This window comes from Orbicella faveolata, unplaced genomic scaffold (assembly GCF_042242905.1).
Source record: "Orbicella faveolata isolate gen_17 unplaced genomic scaffold, um_ofav_v1 contig_35, whole genome shotgun sequence".
NCBI classification, from domain to species: domain Eukaryota; kingdom Metazoa; phylum Cnidaria; class Anthozoa; order Scleractinia; family Merulinidae; genus Orbicella; species Orbicella faveolata.
In genome coordinates this window covers 3794793-3816371 of record NW_028301564.1, presented here as the reverse complement: position 1 = coordinate 3816371, position 21579 = coordinate 3794793, and the positions used below count along the sequence as shown (strand labels likewise).

At 38.5% G+C, this 21579-nt stretch overlaps 3 protein-coding genes across 3 annotated transcripts; 1 reads left to right on the top strand and 2 right to left on the bottom strand.

Moving 5' to 3' along the window:
- Nucleotides 1–763: 763 nt before the first annotated feature.
- LOC110065057 (exosome complex component RRP45-like) lies at nucleotides 764–9780 on the bottom strand. The gene is made up of 15 exons (XM_089272999.1): nucleotides 9674–9780; nucleotides 9488–9582; nucleotides 9037–9156; nucleotides 8465–8567; nucleotides 7850–7947; nucleotides 7644–7683; nucleotides 7295–7377; nucleotides 7017–7149; nucleotides 6387–6475; nucleotides 5857–5969; nucleotides 5317–5347; nucleotides 5045–5066; nucleotides 4328–4502; nucleotides 2396–2483; nucleotides 764–2192 (listed from the first exon to the last, which is right to left on the bottom strand). The coding sequence occupies exons 1-15, from the start codon at nucleotides 9743–9745 to the stop codon at nucleotides 2057–2059; spliced, it is 1398 nt and encodes a 465-aa protein (XP_089129125.1). The 5' UTR covers nucleotides 9746–9780; the 3' UTR covers nucleotides 764–2056.
- Nucleotides 9781–9844: 64 nt separating this feature from the next.
- LOC110065054 (uncharacterized) lies at nucleotides 9845–13497 on the top strand. Its single transcript, XM_020772164.2, has one exon. It carries the CDS (start codon nucleotides 9997–9999, stop codon nucleotides 11569–11571), a length of 1575 nt encoding a protein of 524 aa, XP_020627823.2. The 5' UTR covers nucleotides 9845–9996; the 3' UTR covers nucleotides 11572–13497.
- A 337-nt stretch (nucleotides 13498–13834) lies between these two features.
- LOC110046606 (peptidyl-prolyl cis-trans isomerase D-like) lies at nucleotides 13835–21557 on the bottom strand. Its single transcript, XM_089273000.1, has 11 exons — nucleotides 21400–21557; nucleotides 20402–20542; nucleotides 19986–20092; nucleotides 19140–19328; nucleotides 17865–17981; nucleotides 17510–17616; nucleotides 17083–17211; nucleotides 16194–16251; nucleotides 15336–15422; nucleotides 14607–14649; nucleotides 13835–14267 (listed from the first exon to the last, which is right to left on the bottom strand). Exons 1-11 carry the CDS (start codon nucleotides 21455–21457, stop codon nucleotides 14179–14181), a joined length of 1125 nt encoding a protein of 374 aa, XP_089129126.1. The 5' UTR covers nucleotides 21458–21557; the 3' UTR covers nucleotides 13835–14178.
- Nucleotides 21558–21579: the final 22 nt, after the last annotated feature.

The following is a 21579-nucleotide window of genomic DNA, read 5'->3' as shown; positions in this document are numbered from 1 at the left end:
CAGCATTTTTAAACAAGCTTATTCTAAATACCCGTTGCGCGCTTTTGGCCCATGGGAGATATGAATTCATTCTGGAAAATAATTACATCGATTAGACCGATGGTCATGTTAACTCACACAGTTTGCTGCGACTGATAAGAAATTCCTTATAATTGGTCACTCGATGCTACTAAGTCTATTGGAAACAAAGTCTTCAATTATAGCGGTTGACAAGGGAAAAAATGGAATGGCTTAACCAGTATGTTCAGGGTTTGGTCTCAAGAGGCAGTTGCTAAACGTACTGATACCATTGCATCGATGCCAGTACAAGTTTAACGGATGCGGAAATCAGACTGTTCCTTTTAGAAGGCGTTTCTGTCGTCCGATGACTTTTACAGTCTTGCTAACAACATACTACGAGCATGACCTAGTTAGAGAAGTTCTTAGTTTCACGGGCAGTCCCCTTCCAGTGTCCTGGCCTGCCTGATTATGGCAGGAAATAATCCCACTTAAGGTCTTTCACTAGTCCATCTCATCTCATTCCTCATCGTGCCCCGCAGGACACCTAAGGCCATAGGAGTGTTTACTTATCACCAATGTTTCCTTTTTCAAATGCGCGACAGTGCAAAACATCTGTCTCCATTTTGGATTGTTCTGTTACTTTGTCTTCCATCCAAATCTCCCAGCTCGGGAACTTTAACAGGAGTTAAAGCAGAGTAAGTATATCGCTCGGTTGACATCTCACGCGTTAGGAATCTTCGTCTATTCAATCAGTCCAGAGATATTTGTTCTTAAGGATGTTTATAACGTAGACGAAGGTTAACAGCTGTAAAGCTATACGGTAAGCGGTGTGACTTCACATATTTCAGTTTTTTTTTTTATTTTTCTCTTCCGCTACGCAGATAAAATCGCGCAATCTGGTTAGTTCAAGGGGCGGTTCGAATCATACATCTGGACCCAGTCGCGCTCTTAGCGCGATTGGTTGTTTGTCCTTCTTAAGAACCTCGACTTTGTCATACTACTAGCTTACCACTAGTTCAGATCTAACTGACAACTAGAAAAATTTGAGGTTAGACCCAAAATATTTTGTGCTGATAACGTAGCAATTAAAAGATCCGTGTATTATCTGATTGGTTGTTGCTCTGTGTTGAAGTGGTTTTCGCGCGCAAACAACCAACCAATCAAAGACGCTGAATCCATATCGCACGAAATTTTCACCCAAGACTCTCTCCAACACCAACGAAAAAAGAATTGAGCTCTGAGAACTCTGTTTTGGCCAGCAACTTAAGCCCGCCAAGTTTTTCCAACGTACTGGCGTAAGATTTTTATCTTCGGAGTGCAAACTGAGATTTTCGAAGATGACCCGACCATACTGGAATGACTGAATGAAGATGAGTGAATGAGGATGACCCGACCATACCCGAATTCTTCCGAAAATTTTCGGGAAGGTTTATAAGATCTCTAAAGAGTTTTCAAACATTTCCTCCTCCCAGTACCGGGATGTGTTTCGCCAAACGTAGTAATTTACACTTCAAGTGCTATTTGAAAATTCTTTCAAAATTGCACGAGCCTTTAGGCCAGGGCAATTTGCAAGAAGTTTCAAGCGAATAGTGTAAGTACTTAATTGCTCGAGAACTTTCATACGGTCACTCAGTAATTGTATGAATGAGAAAATTACGAACGTGCCTTATCAATTTGCACTGCAGTTCAAATTAAAAATCAGTGATATTACAATTGGCCCGCTCTCAGTCAATTACATTGACGTGATTTTCTCACTCACATAATTACGGCTATAATAGCTTAAATAGCTTAAATAGCTTAAAAGACTTTCAGCTACAGGTGAGAAATTGGACCGTAGGCGCGAGTAAGGCGTGGGTTCAGACTCGTACCCAGTCGTTATTTACGGGTCAGATTGGATTGTTTCAAAGAGAAAGCGGTCTGGATCGAGTACCCAATCTTCTCTCCCAAAACACGTAAATAGCGACTGGGTACGAGTCTGGCGTGAGATTGAAGTTTTCGACCCTTAATACATATTAAATTATATACAAAAACTGATCCAGATTAAACATCGATAACGCTACGACGAAGTTTGAGAAGTTCTGTTTCCTGTTTTCTTTTTCTTTTTCTTCTTCTTTTTGTTACTGTTCTTTATATTGCCATCTTTCAGCGCTACACTCAAATCCATGGCGCCTTGGGAACTTTTTGGCTTGGAGCTAAAATATAAGAAGAAAACAAAAATATCCACTTCAGCTGAATTTAAGGGTGTTTTCATTAACATATACCGTTTCTATGGTAACTCCTTATGTCAAGAAAATTTACTAATGACTGAGCATTTGTTTAAGCTTAGATTGTTTTATAATTATTTTCTTGATATTAGCATCACTACGATGTATTGTATCAACTGAAAACGTCATACCTTTGTTGGAATCCACTACTCTTATCAGCAGTCAGGATCACAACATCTTCTTCCTCACTGCCATCACTTTCCACAGTGTAGTGTTCGACTAAAAAAACACAAAAAGAGGGAAATGAAATTGGACAGACGCATGCAATCAAGATCATTTTATAGAATATGTCGAATTAGAGCGGTTTTCAATTGCGTGTTGTAATACCAATACCAAAGTTATCACTCCAGCCAATCACAGAGGAATCAGACAATACAGTGAACCAATCAAACCTCGTAGTGATTACATGTAGCTCACGTGAAGCCCGGGAAAACGTGTGCGAGCGTGTTTCAGTTGGTTTGGGTTTTACTTCTGATTGGATGAAACAGTGGCGCGAGTTTTTTTAAGCCAATTGTGTAACATAGTGATGCTCATTACCAAAAAACCGCTGCATTCCCGCATTTTGATTGGTTCCTACTTATGATCAATTGAAGGACAGACGCCCAAATGACATCATTTTTTTGGTTCTTTATTATATAGAACAAATAGAGTCCATGTTGCCGTGCGTCTGTTCAGTAATTGATTCCAGAAATGTGGGGAAACATCAGTGACGCACTCCGCTACCGCCTCGTGTGCCACTTTTTTGTTCTGTGATCAATTTATTAGTGAACAGACGCTCGGTGACATGGAATCTAATTGTCAAATAGAAAAAATTTCTCCCGACAGTGTCTAATAATTATCTCTTTTTAACCGAGCTCAGTTGGTCTGTATGGGAGAATCTTGATCAAGGTCGTGACTACAGACCGAACGTAGTGAGGTCTGTACTCACGACCGAGGTCACGATTCTTCCATACAGACCAACTGAGCTCGGTTACTAAGATGTTTATTATATGGCAAACAAGAGAAATTTAATGTGTTTAATATAACTGGTTTGTACTAGCTGGCATTTTGCTCGTGAACAGCAATGAGCTAAACTTAAATCTGCCAAAGTTTGCTTGTCCTCTTTACTTTTTTTCTCATCAGGCTTTTTGACAATTCCACTAATATTTTGAAGAGAAAATAGTCAATATTTTTGCATTTTAGTTTGCAACTTTTTCACCGCAAAATGTAATCAGTCTAGATGGGAAAATGAAGACCCCGGCCTATATCAATTTCAGCCAATCAAATTCGTGAATTCGGTAGTTCCCAGTCCTAGTGAGACACAGCCATATAATAAAAGTAGTTTATGAATTTGCTCAGTTGTAAGTTTATTGGCTTCTGATTGGTCACGCTTTCTTGCGTTGGGAACAGTTTGTAAGTTTTTCCGTGCTTGGAACCAGTTACATGATTTTTCTTTCTTATACTCACTACACCATTGCGTTATTTGTATTTGTTGTGATTGCTCAGAACAACAGAAAAATAGCGCCGCTTAAAGAAAGAGGCTAGCTACATCGCTAAACACTCATAAATTAAAACAAACTTCTAATTAAAAAATAGAAAACATGTACCGTGTTTCTATCAAGTTTAAGTATAAATCTATCAGCGTTCTATCACGAATGCCGTTCTCTGATTGGCTACGCTACTCACTATCTGTTCTGTGATAGATAGTGAGTAGCGTAGTAGACGGCTGTTTCTTGGCATTTTCGAAGTGTCTGTGAAGAGGATATAGATAAAGTTTTGAAGAACCAGTAGATTCATACTAAAACAATTAGAATATTCGCTCTCGATTTCTATTCGTGATAGTTGACGAGGGCTGCGCCCTCGTCACCTATCACGCGATAGAAATCGACAGCGAATAATTTAACTGCTAAATAGAAACATGATTTTTAACTAATCAGCGTGCGTATTTTCTTAGGACCGTTTTCTAATGTAGTATAAAGTACACTGTCAAGAAAACGTGTTGGCAATCATGCCAACAATAGATTATAAAGTTTTCTCTAACTTGCGCTGTGAGTAAAGCTTAGAACGCTGTTATTTTTTCTCACCTTCACTACCATTCTTCTGTTGTGGGCTCTGTGGCATAGTCTCGGGAGTAGTATTTTCACCAGTTATTTCAGCCTCGTCATTATCTTTCATTTCTTCGTCGTCATCGTTATCGTCATCATCTAAAACAATCCAGGTATTGTCCCCACCTTCACCAATTTGGGCTGTGCCTTGTCCCTGACGGCAACAACAAACAGACAAATAAATAAAAACAAACAAATAAATAAATAAATAGAGAATAAGTGAACAATAAAAAAGCAGTCAGAAGAAAACACTGGGGGGTCACTTTAACAATACAAATGTAATACAAAAATGTTCGTAAGAAAGCATTGCAAAAACACAGCAACAAAGTACACAAGGCGACAAAATTAATTAATTTATTCCATGCAATATGCATATTCTCTTACAAAGGGTAAATATAACTTTTCAGTAAACGTCCTATATTTTTAGCTTCAAAGTAGAGGATTCCAAAATTGATTTGACAAGGTTCCATCTTTGATAACAGTTTACACATTCTTTTCGCACTGAAATCCAACATTTCTCATGGCTAGGTGAATGTGCAAGAAAATCTAAGACTGGAGTTGAGAAATGATTTTTTTAGTTGGACAAGTCAGTTCCTTCCATTAGAAGTTGGTGGTTCAGCAAAGGTTTTTTCTTCAATTCTTTTGTGACTAAATAGATTAATATAAATTACCTACTAAATAATTGTGCAAGATTACCTTTAATTCCACTACCCATGGACTGTAAAAAGAGATTTTTGTCAAGGAAGTGATTTACATAAACTGCAAAATGAAGTGATTTTCTTTTGGTATGAATTAGTCAATATCTTCAGTTTCAAGATGGTCTTGAAATGCACTTCCAAAGGTAATGGTTTCATTTTGAAAAACAGTATTCAAGAGATTAAGAAACCCATTAGAAGTCAGGATCATGACTAATAAAATCGATTATGAAAAACACAACCTTGGAGTTAAAGAAAGTTTCTAAAGGATACGATTCTTCTGGCATCTCACTAGATTGCTGATCTGCAATAAAAAAAGTCTAGTTTATTGTCAGATAACAAACTTGCGAGCCACAATTTTGTTTTCGGATGACCAGGTTTAATAGGCAACATGTGATGTATCTGTATTCTAACATGAATCCAAGGTTTTCAGGTCAAAATTGCAAATTTTTTTAAGTTTCTTTTGTCTCACAATTCCCAAAAGAGACTTGGATACATAGAAAACACCACCAACCTATAGAGGTTTGTCCTGAAAGCCTTGGAGCCATGTTAGAGTATTGATATGTCGAATGTGGCCTATTGGCAGCTGTCAGGTCTCACATGATGTCATAATCTACCCTACCCCATCCCACCCTACCCCACTCCACCACACCCTACCTACCCCACCCTACCCTACCCTACCCTATCCTATCCTATCCTATCCTATCCTTAAGTCTTTTTGCACTTCTCTCTGGACAATTTGAGGGACAATTTGAAGAGAGGACTGCACTTAGTCTAAACTAGGAGCCAACAGGATAGATGATTAATATGTACCTGCTGATTTCTCTACTGCTTCAGTAATGTCCACATCAGACTCATCAGCTGAAGTCACAGTAACAATGGAAGGTTTCATGTCTGATTCTATTAATCCTGTCTTTCCAACAGCTCTAGTCAATTAAAGAAAATATGTTTAGATCATAAAGTGTTGATGCCTCTTGTATCTTGTCAGAAAATTAAACTACAACGCGTCTTCATTAGTTTTACTGTCCATGCACCAGTTGCCAATAGATTATCGTAGAGGCATGGTTGCCTGAAGTGAGAATGGAGTTTTCACTGGCATGGGTTGGGCCAGATTTCACTAACAGGATACAATGTAGGGAAGCTAGTGAGAATGACTTTTGGGCTTGTACATCATAGTTACAGCATGCCCGAAGGTCAAGTCCAAATATTGGATTTCTTTGCACCCTGTTAAGCCAATTTATGAACAGGAAAATGATTATTCAGTAATCGATCTACCACTGACAGCTCAGCATTGGGATGAAGAGACACTGGCCCAGCAATGTTACCAGGAACTTCTATTTTACCTTTGTTTAGAGTCCTCTTCCAGTGCCTCTTGTATAAGGGCAACAATTTCTGAAACTTTGACTGATGCAATCTTGGAACACCTGATGATCTGAAAAAGTGCCACAATCATTCAATAACAGAAAGAGACATTGACAGAACAGAGTTGAGAGCTACAAACTTCCCCCCAAGTGTTGAATATGCCACTTCCCATTAATTTAACACACCTGGATGAGGAGAGGCACTGTGAGTCAGAGTTAAGTGTCTTGAACAAAGGTAAGAAAGTTGCAAGAAACCAATAACATCGGGCAGTAAATCAACAAACCAGTCAGGAATCAAGATGAATTATCATAATTACATTATCATAATTAAATTATAGCAACATTGCTAGTCAATCTACATAACAGTAGAGGATCTTGTATCTTTGAGACAAACAACTGCACTCAGCAGCTGAAAATGTCGTGCGAAATATTCATGCGCCATTATCATAATATATACAACACTTCCTACATTTTCTGGGAGCACATGTCATTAAACTGTGCTCAGTGCTCTTCAAACAATGTTATTAAAAAACTTAATACAAGTTAAAGACATTAGCACAAGGGTATATTTCCTGTGTTGAATATTAATATTATTTCTGGTAGTTCATGTACCTGGTCAGATTCTAATGACACACCACCACCCATTACAGCGCCACAGATTTCACGATGAATATTCATTGCCATGATCATCCTACCATTCATTATAATTTCTTCCTTATCTGTTGGATCTACGAGCAACAGCTGGCTAGAATTCAAAGGTAGTAACATTGAGAAAGATGTCAGTCAGAATCAGCCACAGAAGCTACTCAGAAAAGATTTGTTTCAAGGTTTCTAAACAAGGACATGTAATTGAACCTGAGGTGTACAACAAAGATTGCATGTTGACCTACCCTTCGTCAAAAAATCCAAATGTTATACAGACAGGCATGTGAAGAATGCTCAAAGGGACTGGGTCACGGTCCTCTGGGGAGTGCTGGTGATGTAACAAATCAAACACAAGCCACAGTCATGTTTGAAAATCACATATATCAAAAAACTGAGAAGAGAGTTGCATACAATGTGCAACACAGTATTTTTGACAAACTTTAAGATGTTTGGAAATTTGATGAAACACTGTTACAAGTTTCACAGATTGAACTGGTCACCCAGTTCTGCAAATACATGTAGCTGTGAATTCCAGAATGTGTAATGAAGTATGAAATCAATACTCTCGTGAATGCCAAATATAAATGAACTTACAATGGTGACCTCTTCACCTATGACCGTAACATCTGGCCGCCTTATGGAGCAAAGATAATAATTAATAATAAATTAGTAATAGCTATAATTTTATGTCAAGCACTATTGCACAGTAGTACAATATGACCAAATATGTCAACAACCAGGGACTCTACATGTAGGTACCTGTAAGTTAATTTTATCAAATATTAGTTTCTAACATGTACCTAAAGTGAGCTAAGGCTGTGATTGCCGCAATACTTGCACAATCTGCGATATTACCACCATTGTCCAAAACATGTAGATCAACTCTTATTGACCAGACCTAAAAAATACAATGTCAAAAAATGAATACTGAGGTGGGAGCTTTTTCGGCTAACAGTCTAAGTTTACAAACAGATATATCTCTTTAGGGGTGGTGAATGATAAATGTGAGATTTGCAAAAAACAAGACTTGCGTTTTTCTTTGAGAGCCCAAGACATTTTGACTTCTCCAGTTGTGAAACTGAGACTTCAAAGAGTTTTGATTGCGAGAATATCCATTAACCTATGCTTTTGAAGGTGTTTGGTTTTGAGCCAATCTACCTCACCCACCCCTCCCCCTTCAGCTTCATACTTGCCTTTTAAAAATTTTGGATTTTCGAACCTGTCCCCCACCTCCTGGGCATTTCATGGGGTGGGTATGGTGTGGGTATAGTATCTTCCATCTAAGCATGTCTACAGCTCATGTTCACCATAGTGCTCATCCAGTATCCAAACAGAGTTTCTCAAGTGATGGTAACTATCTTAGTCAAGAAGGAATCATTTACTTCCCAGATAGACTAAATGCATGAAATTTAAACCTTTTCACCAGCAACAATGCATAGAGACTCAACATCAATAGCTCGGGACTCAACAAAACATCTCTCCATAAACCGGTTTAGTTCAGTACTGAATTCTGTTGTTCTGAAAGTAAGAGAGTAAGGCAGGTTACAAGTTTGAAGTTAGACAAATTATAGCTAACTACTTGCTTTAGTTGGAATTAGACTATTTAAAACTAATTACTTTAGCGTTGCACTGATAGGCAGTTCAACATCGCAATTACCCCACCTGATAATAACTCCCAGTATATGGGAAAACAAGCTGATGTAGTTTGTGAGGAGAAATTAAATGCTCATATATATATAACTCCTCGGAATTCCAGGTTAAGAGATATTAAAATCACCAGCCATCACTGGAGACATCCTTGGAGACCCAGGGACGGTTAGTTGGGATCAGGCAATATTTACAGGCATGCAAAAAAAAACTTTCACCCGAAAATATTGCTCACCCATAAATATCACGTCATTCCCACTAACTGCCCTTGGGTCTCTGAAGATGCCACTGAAGAGTGACAAGTAACCCTGTTGTAATGCTTATATTAAACTGAACCAACCTTCCTGACTCAAATGCTGGTGATGCCATGGGTGAGAGTTCAACATTGACAAACAGCTGACCCTCTGTGGGTCTGTTAGGCTTAGGTTGAGCCACCTCACATGATACCTGTCCTAGAACCCTATACAAACAAATATATGTATTTAGAGGATATTACATGGTGGCAAGAAGATGTAAATTTTATGTTCAAGTGGCAAGAATGCCGACTCATGAGTGAGCGCAGTAGACCAGTGCGATGTTGCTATTGTCATGAGAACAAAATATTCATATCCTTGAGCTAACATGTAATGTGCTTATATGGACGATAACAATACATCATGGAGATGTAGTGGCTCAATCAGCACACTACCACATGGTCGGTGCAATAAAGCAAAATAAAACTGAACTAGTTTTAAGTACTCAAAATTGCATACAATCCAAACGAATAATAGAATAAAAGCGCTTCACGGTACCTTGTTCGGCCCAACTGCACTTCACAGTGCCCTCTGTCCACACCGAAGGAAATTCTGAGTTTTCTGTAGTCGTAGGTTTCTCGTCCGTCTAAACGCTGTTTAGAGCAGCAAAATAACTTCAACACTCAATACATTTGAACAAGGGAAATAGATTGCACAACGAAGAAATGATCAAATATCCTTTACCTTTCTAGATCTTATGGTTTCAAGGAGAAAATCTCTTTCGCACGAGGTAAGCGGAACGCTGCCCGACTTCATGGTCTAGGAACAGTTTTTGGTCAGGCGTTGCTGGAGCACATTGGAATTTGAGCCAGACCTGGCACTAATTGAGAAGCCGCTGAACAAATGTTTGCAGTTTCGTAGAGTTGCAGTAAAAAGTCACAGGTCACAGAAGCAAAGGAAGGTTTAGGGCTTTGTGGATAATTTTTGTCTTATTCTTATCAGATGAAACTCGCGGATTACGATATATAGCATATAGATTTTATGGAATTACCCGGAAAAGAAACGATATGATGCGATTGAGATGTATAAGGTCGATTTGGAGAGCTCCCGTTCTAAACACGTGGCTAAAAACATGTCTATCTTCTGAGGCGACTGTTTCCGGCGAACCCAGTGAGCACGGCCGAAGTATGCACATCGAAGAGAAGATGAAACAACACATAGCGAATGGTAACATTTCAGATGCTTTACGGCTGTTTGATGAGAGCAGGAATGGGGGGAATTCGTGGGCAGTGGATGGTTGTTACTCGCAGTTGCTTCACATGTTTGCAAAACATGGTGAACACGAAGCCGTAGAGAGATTGTACCAAGACATGAAACAGAACGCTAGTTATATTGGTGAGGGAGCTAAAACTACAATGATCAAGTCTTACTGCAGCCGAGGGCAGTTTGATCAAGCTATTAAAATGCTACGAAGCATTACTAATGACAATATAGTCCATCACATGCGCCACTACGATTATGTAATTACAAGCCTGGCCAACAGTGGGTTAACAAACCAAGCCTTGCAGCTTTTTGAAGAGAAATTGGAGAAGCAGCAAAGCTCTCTTGCAAGCAAGGTTGACAAATTTTTGTCTATAGATAAGGAAATGATAGCTGCACTGCTCAATCCTTACAATGTAAGATCTAAAGAAAATGAACAATTTAAAGGAGATATCAGTATGATGGGCACATCAGAAAGCTCCACGAATAGACTAGAGCTATCAGAAGATGGTGTGTACACGTATGGTAGAATGTCGCAGAAAGTGTTTCATTATCTTGAACAAGCTGGTGAAAGGCTGCCAGTTAAATTGCTTCAGGTTATTCATTCGCGGTTTAACCATGACCCAGTTTATCACTGGAAGTGGTGCACTAGCAGTGTCAGTGAGACAGGGATGTGCTCCTGCTGTGGAAATCAGCTGACCAGTGGCATAGCTCCGAGTGATATACATCAGCTGGAAAGCGAGATAATCAGGCTGTCAAGTAGTCCTGAACAGAATGGCTCTGATGGACATGGAAAATCCTTGGACAAAAAAATGCAGAAAGAGCTGGAAGATTTAAAGATGTTTGTTAATGAACAGGGGCCATTTGATGTGATAATAGATGGGATGAATGTTGGTGCTTATGGCACAACGACTAGTTTCACATTCACTGCCGACAGGCTTATTGAGACGGCACATCACTTTGCTTCCCAGCAAAAGAAAGTGCTGCTCATGATAAATAACAAAATATTCATCCGGAGATGCACCAAAGACTTGCGTACCAAGCTTGAAGATGTTTGTGCTGTTTTCAGAAACAGGTATAAAAATGATGATTTCTATCTTTTGTACGCTGCGGCATTCAGTGGAATGAAGCAGGTGGAAGTGGTCACCAACGACAGGCTCCGAGATCACCGTCTTCTACTGCCGTCCAACTTGTGGTGGACATTTTTGAGATGGACAAGGTTGAACTGTGTATCTTTTCGAAGTAATGGCCAAGGAAAACTCCATTTTTTTAGGCAAAAATTTGATCCTGTGGTACAGCGTTGTGGAAATTCCTGGCACTTCCCCGCTAAAGATCAAACATGGAGGTGTGCAACCAGATTAGGAGAAAAGGCAGAACCATGAGTTGAAATTTCAGACAGAAAGAATGTTACAGTGAGGACACTTGAACCATGAACTCGACATGTATTGCACGTTTTTGTGAATCTAATTATATAGAATGAGGGATCTTGATATTACATTTTTACTACTTTTACATTGTAAAATTGCCAATCTTTGGCACACAATTTGAAGAGCCTTCATTTTATAGATTTCACCAGAAAAAGTACAGACAATGTCAAGTGTTCATTGTTCTTAGTTGTGTTGTAATAAAATAATAAGAAATCTGTATTAAGTCTGGGCTGCTTTCATAGCAGAAAGACTAGTATGGATGAGTAATTCAATTTCAGAAACAAATAATCACTATAATTCTAATTTTGTTGAAAAGTTCCAAAACAGTGTGGTTTTCCCTTGGCTGAGGAACGAAAGAACTGGAAAACGTTTTTCTCACACACGGCTGGGAGTCTGGGTACAGGTGTGTGGGGGGTTTCAGGTCACATGGCTTGTGTAAGGTTTCAGTTTTTGTTTTGCCATCCGCCATTGCCTGACATGCCCCACCCACCCACCCATGTAGAATGTGTTAAGTTGAGGTGAAATTATTCTCTAACCACTTTTTGTGCTATTGTAAGACAATATTATGTTCTTATGTTAATAAAGGTCAGGCTGTGTGGTTTGGCTTGGCATGGCTCCTAGTGGTGTGTGAGAACCTCATTTAACAATGTCAACTACAGTGTAGTTGGCCTCCAACCAGTACGTTCTTTACACTTCACCCCTTTCAGACATTGTAAAAAAATTCAACTTGAGTTATCATTTTTATGCTGACGATTCACAACTTTATCTGTCCTTTCAGCCAACTATACCCAGTGATAAGGATTTAGCTGTGTCCAACATCGAGCGTTGTGTACGTGAGATTGATCACTGGATGTTGATTAATCGTCTTAAACTTAACAAGGATAAGACTGAACTTCTAGTGATCTCCGCAAAACATCTACCGAGACCAACCCTTCAAGAAATCTCTGTCGTCGATGAAACCATCTGCTCGTCACAGAAAGCAAGAAACATCGGTGTCATTTTTGACCATCATTTTCGTTTTAATGAACATATTGCAAGTATTTGCAAATCATCTTTTTATCATCTCCGTAATATCAGCAATATAAGGAAGTGCCTGTCATCGACCACCACTGAAATACTTGTTCATGCGTTTGTTTCTTCAAAATTGGATAACTGTAATTCTCTACTCTATGGCTTACCAAACTGTCTTTTAAAAAAGTTACAGCACGTCCAGAATGCCGCTGCTCGTCTCATCACCCTCTCTAGAAAACACGAACACATCACACCTATTTTGTTTAATCTCCACTGGCTTCCTGTTAATTATCGTATCATCTTTAAAATTCTACTCATCACGTACAAGGCCCTAAACGATCTGGCACCTTCATACGTTCGTGATCTTCTCACTCCTTACACTCCGTCTCGTCAGCTACGTTCATCTTCTAAAGAACTTCTTTCCATTCCGCACTTCAATTTGAAAACATATGGCGCAAGATCTTTCTCTGTAGCAGCTCCTACACTTTGGAACACTCTTCCGTCTGACATCAAGAACAGCTCCTCAGTGTTCCTTTTTAAACATAAACTAAAAATGTTCCTTTTTAAGAAAGCATTTTTATAACTTTTTAGCGACATTTTTTTATTTTTACTTTATTTGTCTTAAGTGTTTTTAATATTTCTAACTGTAAAGCGCTTTTGAACTTTTAGGATATTGGCGCTATATAAATATTTTATTACTATTATTATTTATTATTTGAACAAGTGTTACAGCATCTTGTATTTATCTTTGCAAGGCACCCATTTTAATGGAAACCTCTCTAAAGCAAAATGTGACACCAAAATGAAACCTTTTTGGGGTTATTTCTGTTGTAAGTTAAATAGCTCTAATAAAAAAACCTCATTTAACAATGTAGTATTGGATTATGTCCCTGAAAGAGTTGGCCAAAACCAGGGCTGAAAAAAAAAACTTGAATTCCAGGTTGCCTTTAGGAGAAGTATCTCTCAAGTATTGCTTGCCCTGGACAAGTCTTAGTTTGCTCTTTTAATGATTTAGTTGGCAGACGCCTTGCCTGATCCTTTACCCATTGGGCAAGTGAGAATGAAAAGTTACTTGCCCAGAAGGAAAATCTATTTTTGTCCCAGACGACCGGACAGCACTTTTTCAAGCCCTGTCAAAACAGTTGAAAAGACAGACAACAAACAACACAATTTATTAAAGTTCGACATCAAGAACTTGAATTCAGGATAGTTAAAAAATGTGGAAGTTTATTATAGCAAAACTGCTGAATTTTGACAAGTATTGTACAAGTATTACAGACACACCGATTTTAATTGAACACCAAAGAAGGTCCTGAGGGCGGATGCTTAATAAAGATTTCACTGTTCTGCGGTGTGATGTCAATTTTTTAGTGATACAAACACCAGTGACACAAAGAACATAGCATACAACACCCTCATCAAAACACAGACAGAATATCATTATTGGCTGGCACAGAACACCAGAGTTGTAAAATGCAACTTCTTTTATCTTTTTACATGATGAACATTGTTTTTAATGGGTGTATTATTCTAGAAATATTGCCGTCCCTGTCAAGAAAATAACTTAGAATAAACTTGTTTCTCCTTTTCATGTTTCTGTTTCTTTAACTTCTTTACTCTTTCAATTTCATCTCTGATCTCTGCAAGATATAAAAGCAATAGAGAGTCACTTATGGGAGCTGGTCTCTAAGAGGAGAGATTTACATGTATCATAGCCTGCAAGCAGGCTATGATACATACACACAACTTAAGCAGTTGTGAAATTAAAGCCTGAAAAAAAAAACATTCAGGCCTGAATGGAATTTTTTTTTTTTTCCAGGCTTTAATCTCACAACTGCTTAAGTTGTGTGTATAACTGCGATGATCAATCATGTCTTCATATCATTCTCTGCAGTTGAAATCTATGAACTTTCATATAATTATTCCTTTGTTATTTATATATTTGTAACTAAATTATGGAATATATATTAGTGTCTTACTTTTATCTTCAGGGTGCAGAATGGAAACAGCTTGTAGATTATCCTGTTGATAAAAAATGACCACCATATGAATAGACCTTTTTCGACTGGGCGGTTTGTTGCCCCATTTCAGACCATGTGATGATACTCTTGAGAATTCTTCCATTCAAATTTTCGAATAGTCGCGTGCATATGAATAAATTATTTTTAGATGGATAAAAGAACAAATCTCTAGAGAATATCACGTGATCTGTAATGGGAAAACAAACCGCCCAAGCAAAAAAGGTCTATTGCAGTTAAAAGGCAAACCAATAAAGCAAATACATGTATCACTGGAAAGCACTGAGCTAAACATTGTCAGTGGTTAGTTACTGGTAAGCAATCATTTGTTTACAGATGCCAAAGGCAAAAACAATTAAATAATTTGGCAATGGTGGTTATAGGGCCCGGGGGGGGGGGGGGGGCTGTCCCCCCCGCCCTTATTCTGGGTAAAAGAAGGAAAAAAATCACAGGAGGAAGAAAAGCTGGCAGGGCAAGCAAAACCACCCCCTGCCCCCCCCCCCCCCCCCCCGTTAGCTCAAGGTATGGATCTGCCACTGATTTGACACTCTACTTACAAACTGTGATCTTTTATAATGAGACCTAATTTTGTGATTTGACTAGTGAGCTTGTTTTTCCTGATTTTTTCTGTATTCTGTTATCCTTTCCCTCACCCCACAAAGGCTTTTTTCTAATTAGCTGTCAACATACCATTGCCTCTTTAAAGTCGTTCATATTTGCCTTAGCCTGTCCTTTCCTGAAAAGAGCTTTTGCATTTTTCTCATCTTCATCCAGAACCTGGCAATAGGATGACAAGAAACATTACTACAAACCTTAATTAATGGTTGTTAATAAATACAGCTCTTGTTTGGTATAGAACACACAGTTGATGTAAAACAATAGAGGACAAAAGAACAAAAGAACAAGGAAAACAATGAAAACAATAGGTTTGTGAGGTAGTGTTCTATTGTGGTGTGTCCTGTGACTTCTGTGTCTTCTACACCAAGGAGTAGCTGTAAACCCTGTAAAGTACACAGTCATTTTGTGGCAACTCTCTAAAACAAATGACCTTCAAATAAAACATGCTGATCACAAATCTGGACTTTTTGGAAAGTAATTAGTGGGGAAAAAGATACCAGAGAAGATACATTGATTAAACTGATTTGCTCCTTACTACAACTCCTGACCCAAACAGCAATCTTTGTCAATGTCATAATTGTTTCAAATTTTGCCCCATTAGCATACCAACCACTTTAAATTAAGAAGGGATCATGCTACATACAAATTGACTCCAAAAGGTTAAAGAGCTTTTGAAACTCAGAAAGTGGAGGAAGTTAATAAGCTCTTTGGATTTACATGCAATATTTAAGGAGATGATTATTGATTTTCAAATGCTTCAAAATTTCAAGGTGGCAAAAACTCTAGTTAATCCATACGTTCTTTGAAAAATTCTGAATGATCAACGTCTTGGGACAGTTGCTCGTTCAGTGACTGCAGTGCCCTTTTAAAATTCAGAGCTGAGTTTTGTAGCTTGATCTGAAATTGTAAATATTTTTAGTCTCATTGTACCTCATCACAATCAGCCACTGCTCCTGCATTGTCTCCTAGTTTGAGTTTACAAGCAGCTCTGAAAATGAAGGTTCTCAACATTCAGCAATGTTATAATAGCAATTGTAATGTCACTCAGGGTCAAGGCAAATAGACACATGAAGGAAAACAGGCTAAGTTCTTCACAACGCAAGGTTTATTTTCAACTCTCTATACATTTCCTAACTCCGGTCATAAACCCTATATGAACACAACGGGCTATACAGAACAAAACAAAGAGACTCTATCCCAGTTCATAAGAAAGCCTCTGTTGCGGTCTAACCACAGGAAATTCGGTAAGAAACAACTGTAACTGTGTATACAAAGAAACCTTGCAATCATAAACATGTGTGACATTCGACCCTGGTCACGAAATCCTAGCTTCGCTACACTATGTAAGCTGTGTACATATTGTAAGGGTGTTCAGAATGATTCGTAAAATAAGACAGTCATGTTTTTGCAGATATCAGAGACATGAGAATACATAAGGGCTTCCTGCATTTAGGGACATACCCATGTACCCATCTCTTGAAATAAGGTCTAAGAATCTTGGATTCTTACAACTGTAGAACTGCAGCAGATCTTGGAATTTCAAATTTTAAGAACTGGGGTCTTAAAAGTCTCGCAAGCTAGGGCAAGCTGAAGAAAATAAATGCTGTGTCCACCTGCCTTTATGGAGGTTGGTATAAGTAGTTTTGAACACATGTGAACGAACAGTTTATCTATGATCAAATAATGAAACTGAGATTCCACTTAACAGTGTTTTTTTGGAATCTTTGTCTAAACCCTGATAATTTTGAACCCCAAACTACCATGTACAGTGTATGTCTAGCTTAGGCTTCCATTAAACAACTGGTCCACAGCTTCTCACCTGTTTAAATGACAACTGATTGACAATGATTTAAAACGTTGTGTTATTTTTCCCTCCTCCTTATCTGGTTGATCCTTTTCACCTTCACTAGAGCTTTTTTCTTCGACTGACTCTGCATGATCAAGATACCTAAAAGATGTGATTCAAGAGATGACTCAAGAGCAATGCTATAGCCTATGTTACAGCTACCGTGACAGAAAACATCAGAGAGTGTCTGTGTGTTGCTGTTGATAATCAGGACTATCTAATGTACAAACTGTATAAAATTTTCAATTTCATGATTGTGGATCAATAATTCAAATTTTGTTCTTCATCCCTCAAGCCAATTGATTTTCATATTCCTTTGTTTAAGATTACAATCATAAACACGAGACAAAGGAAGATAGCATCAAAGAGTTCATGGAAATTACATTTAACTTTATCTTGCCTTAGTGTCTTGGTGTACTTCTTTTCGGCAACTTTGTAATCTTGTGCCTTGAACTGTTCATTTCCAATACCTTTCAGTTTCTCTGCTGCATCTAATATTTCTTCAATCTGGATCATAAAAACAGTACAAACAGTTATGTCCAGTAGTAGAAAGAAAACTGCAGTTCACTTAATTATTGGTCTGGCTTAACAGGGAAATACTTGACATAATGATATTATTATCGTATCAGGATGACTTCCTTTTCCACACATTAATTATTACAGCCCAAATTTTAAGCAGCCTTTTTTTGCTCTCATTCCCCTTTTTACTTCTCGTTCAATATACTAGTTTACTGGTTACTGTTACAATGTCTTGCCTTGCTGAGTCCTGAGTCTTCAGGCCAATCAGGCAACAAGTCACCTGTTCCATCATCAACACATATGCCGTCATCTTCTCCTGGCTGCAGCTCACCACAGTCATCAATCACACATTGCTAGAACATAAAAGAAATGTTATTTAATACTGTCTATACACAGGGACAGAAAACGTTGGGCAATAATCAACTGCTTTACTGACTGTACCGTGGAGGCGCGGTGGCCTTGTGACTAGTGCGCTTGATTCCGGATCAAGCAGTCCGGGTTAGAGCATGGGCCAGGGACATTGTGTTGTGTTCTTAGGCAACACACTTTACTCTCACAGTGCCTCTCTCCACCCAGGTGTATAAGATGGGCACTGACAGATAAAATGCTGGGGGTAACCCTGTAATGGACTAGCATCCCACCCAGGGGGGAGTAGAAACACTGCTGGTTGTTTTATGCTACAGACATGGAGATAACTACAGAACCGAGATAATTGCCGGTCTGATGGGCCACAACTCATACCGTACACTGTTATTGTTAGTCTTCTACTCCATAAGGCCATGCTATCAGTTACTAATAATTATTTTGAATACCCATTTAGTTCACCTATAAGGACTTTTGGGACGAAATAAAACTGCTGCACACTTATTTGTCATAGTCACTGAGTGAAGTACTTATCACAGTTTTTGAATAATTTGTAGCAATTTCTGTTGCATCCACTTGCTCACCAAACCAGGGATATTTTAAAACAAACGCCATCTCTCGTAAAGAACTGACAGGCAGAGTAGCTGACTGATTTTTGCTGGCAGCTGAGTACTTTGGACAATCCTTCAATTCCCGTGAGGTGATAATTAATTCAACCTTAGACTTTTCAACTGTTGCCTGAAAGAAATTCAGTTCATAATCTCATAATTTTGTGGAGGTGCAGTGGCCTCAAGGTTAGTGCGCTCGTCCCCAGAATGAGGGGTCCGGGTTCGAGCCCTGGCCAGGGTCACTGTGTTGTGTTTTTGGGCAAGACACTTAACTCTCACAGTGCCTCTCTCCACTCAGGAGTACAAATGGGTACCGTCGAATTGTTAGGGAAACCCAATCTATCAAATTGCTGGGAAGTGACCTGCGATGGACTAGCATCCCGTCCAGGGGAAGTAGAAATACTCCCAGCCACTTCATGCTACAGAAACTGGGATAAGCTCCGGTAGCTATGAGCCAGTCGGCTCCAAGGCTTCACTTAATCTCATGATTAAAGTTCTTAGTTTCCAATAACTTAGTAACAACTAAAAGGTGTGCCTGACCTTAACAGGTTTTTCTTGCTCAACAGGTGTGTTTTCAAGTGCTCTAACAATGTTCATTCCCTTAGAGACTTGGCCAAAGACAACGTGCTTCCCATCAAGATGTCCAGTTGGAACAGTAGTGATGAAAAACTGGGAACCATTTGTGTTTGGACCAGCATTTGCCATAGATAGTAAACCAGGTTTATCATGCTGCAAGGAATTCATCAACATGTCTTCATTTAATAACTAGTTAAGATTCAATACTGTTACGTGCCCCAGATACAGGATTTTAGTGAAAGGGGTTTGAGACACAGACCACCGAAGGTGGTCCCCTGTAGAAGGGTTCTGAGGGCATCCTTCACCAGAAAATTGACGTCCTTGGAAATGGGATTTCTGGCATTCCGAGGCCCAGTGAGTCAGCATATTATAACGTCTCATTTTTTTTATTTAGGGGTTCATTGCGGATTGACGTCAACTGCTCTATTCTACAAGATGCAGGTAATAATTCTGGGTAGCTAATATTAAATATATTAAAGTCTGTGTTGCATGACTTTACTAGCTACAGTGGTTGTTTTATCACTAGTTGAACTTAATCGCATAGCTAAATAATTCTTAGTTTTGATTGCATTTCTGATTACAAATACAGAATAATACTGTTGCTGAAAATCAAAGCATGAAGTCTGTCGCCATTCAGTGTTCAGACTAGATTACTGACCCACAACTGAATGTAAGTTACATTTGAATGAATCAGTTTTTTGCACCATTGTATACTATTAATATTAATATTTGGTTTTTAGTGATATCTAGAATAATCAAGGACTCATTCAGTTATCACCAGTCCATTAATCAAAATGGACACTTTCATACCTTTAAGTCAAAGTTTTCATCCTCAAATTTTTCTCCATAAATAGATTCTCCACCTGTACCATTGTGATTTGTAAAATCACCACCTTGGACCATGAAACCCTTGATAACTAGAACAAAATCAAGTTTATCGTCAGCATCAAGTAAAATTAGCTAGTTAATTAATTAAAAAATTAAAACTTTATTTAAGTGTCAAAGTGTTAAAATAAATCTCTCTTTGTTATTGGGAATCTAATGAATTTATTACAGTGTAATTTTCACAAAAATGAACTCAACAAATTATTTTTAAAAAAGTTAATATATATATATTTGTAAGTTCTCTCAATCATGAGTTTTCATCCTGCTCTTATTGTATGAAAATAAGGAGCTTTTATTGCATTATCAGTAATATATAACAAATTATCAAATATGCTGTTTACTTCTATGAAATGTTGAGCCCTTGTAATGAAGTGGTTTCCCTGTTGCTGCACCGTTCCCTTTGTCTCCGACACACAGTGACCGAAAGTTCTCTGCTGTCTTTGGACACTTGTCAGCAAATAACTCCAGCACTATTCTTCCAGCTATTGAATAATAAAAACACACCAGAAGTTAATGAATATGAACAAAAGTTTACATCTCTAGCACTGGGTATTGTGTTATCATATTTGCAAGTAGGCTGTGATTGTTTGGTTGCATTGTTGAACATTGAGCAATTTCAATCCTTATGGGTGCATCTTGCTTTGTTGAGAGGACAACAACAAAGGGCAAATGAGTAGTTGTAGAAAATATCCACACCTCCCTCATGAAAAGGATTTTTTCTAAGAACCCCTCCCCCCCCCCCCCCTTAGTTAAGCTTTATACATTTCTTTAAAAGTACCTTGGGGTTGCAGAATCAGTGGGGCATGCCCACAAAATGTTACAATTTGAGAACTGGAACCTAATTCAAAATTGTTACTCCAGAAACACTAGTAAATTCCACAAAGCAGAAATTACAATGAGGTAATTGTCCAGAGCATTTGCCTCAATTTCTGCCATAATGTTCACAGTCTTTTTCAACGCTTTCTGCTTTACTTCTCCAAAAAGGGGGGGGGGGTGGTGGCTGGCCATCCAATCCACCATACCCCCCCTTCCCCTCATCCCCCCTGAATTCAACTTGATGATTTCTATTTTTTACTTTACTTTATAAGCTTTTGAAAAAATTTCCACCTAAAATCCCTAAAATCTGTGCCTCCTTTCTAGAAAAGAAAAAAAGTCAAATAATTTTCTTAACACAAAGTGAGTTTCAAAAACTCTCAAATGTTCTCAAATTCTCGACCTTTGACCATGTTTTACATGCTTTGCCGATGTTTTCGTGCGGCTGCTTATATGAAGCATGATTCAAGAAAACATGTCGTAACCGTATGGAAAATTTGTAAAGGTGAAAAAATGGTCCACTCACCTCTTTCGCTACCAATAGAGATGTCAAAAAAACACCTAGGGTTACTGTTCTCTGACATTTTTCACGCGAAAAGAAAGAGAAAATACTCTCACTGCACACGGCACACGAGGACACACGAGGATGTCTCCTACCACGTGACACGCAGGAGGATACCGCTGATCCGACCACTGATTGCCAGGC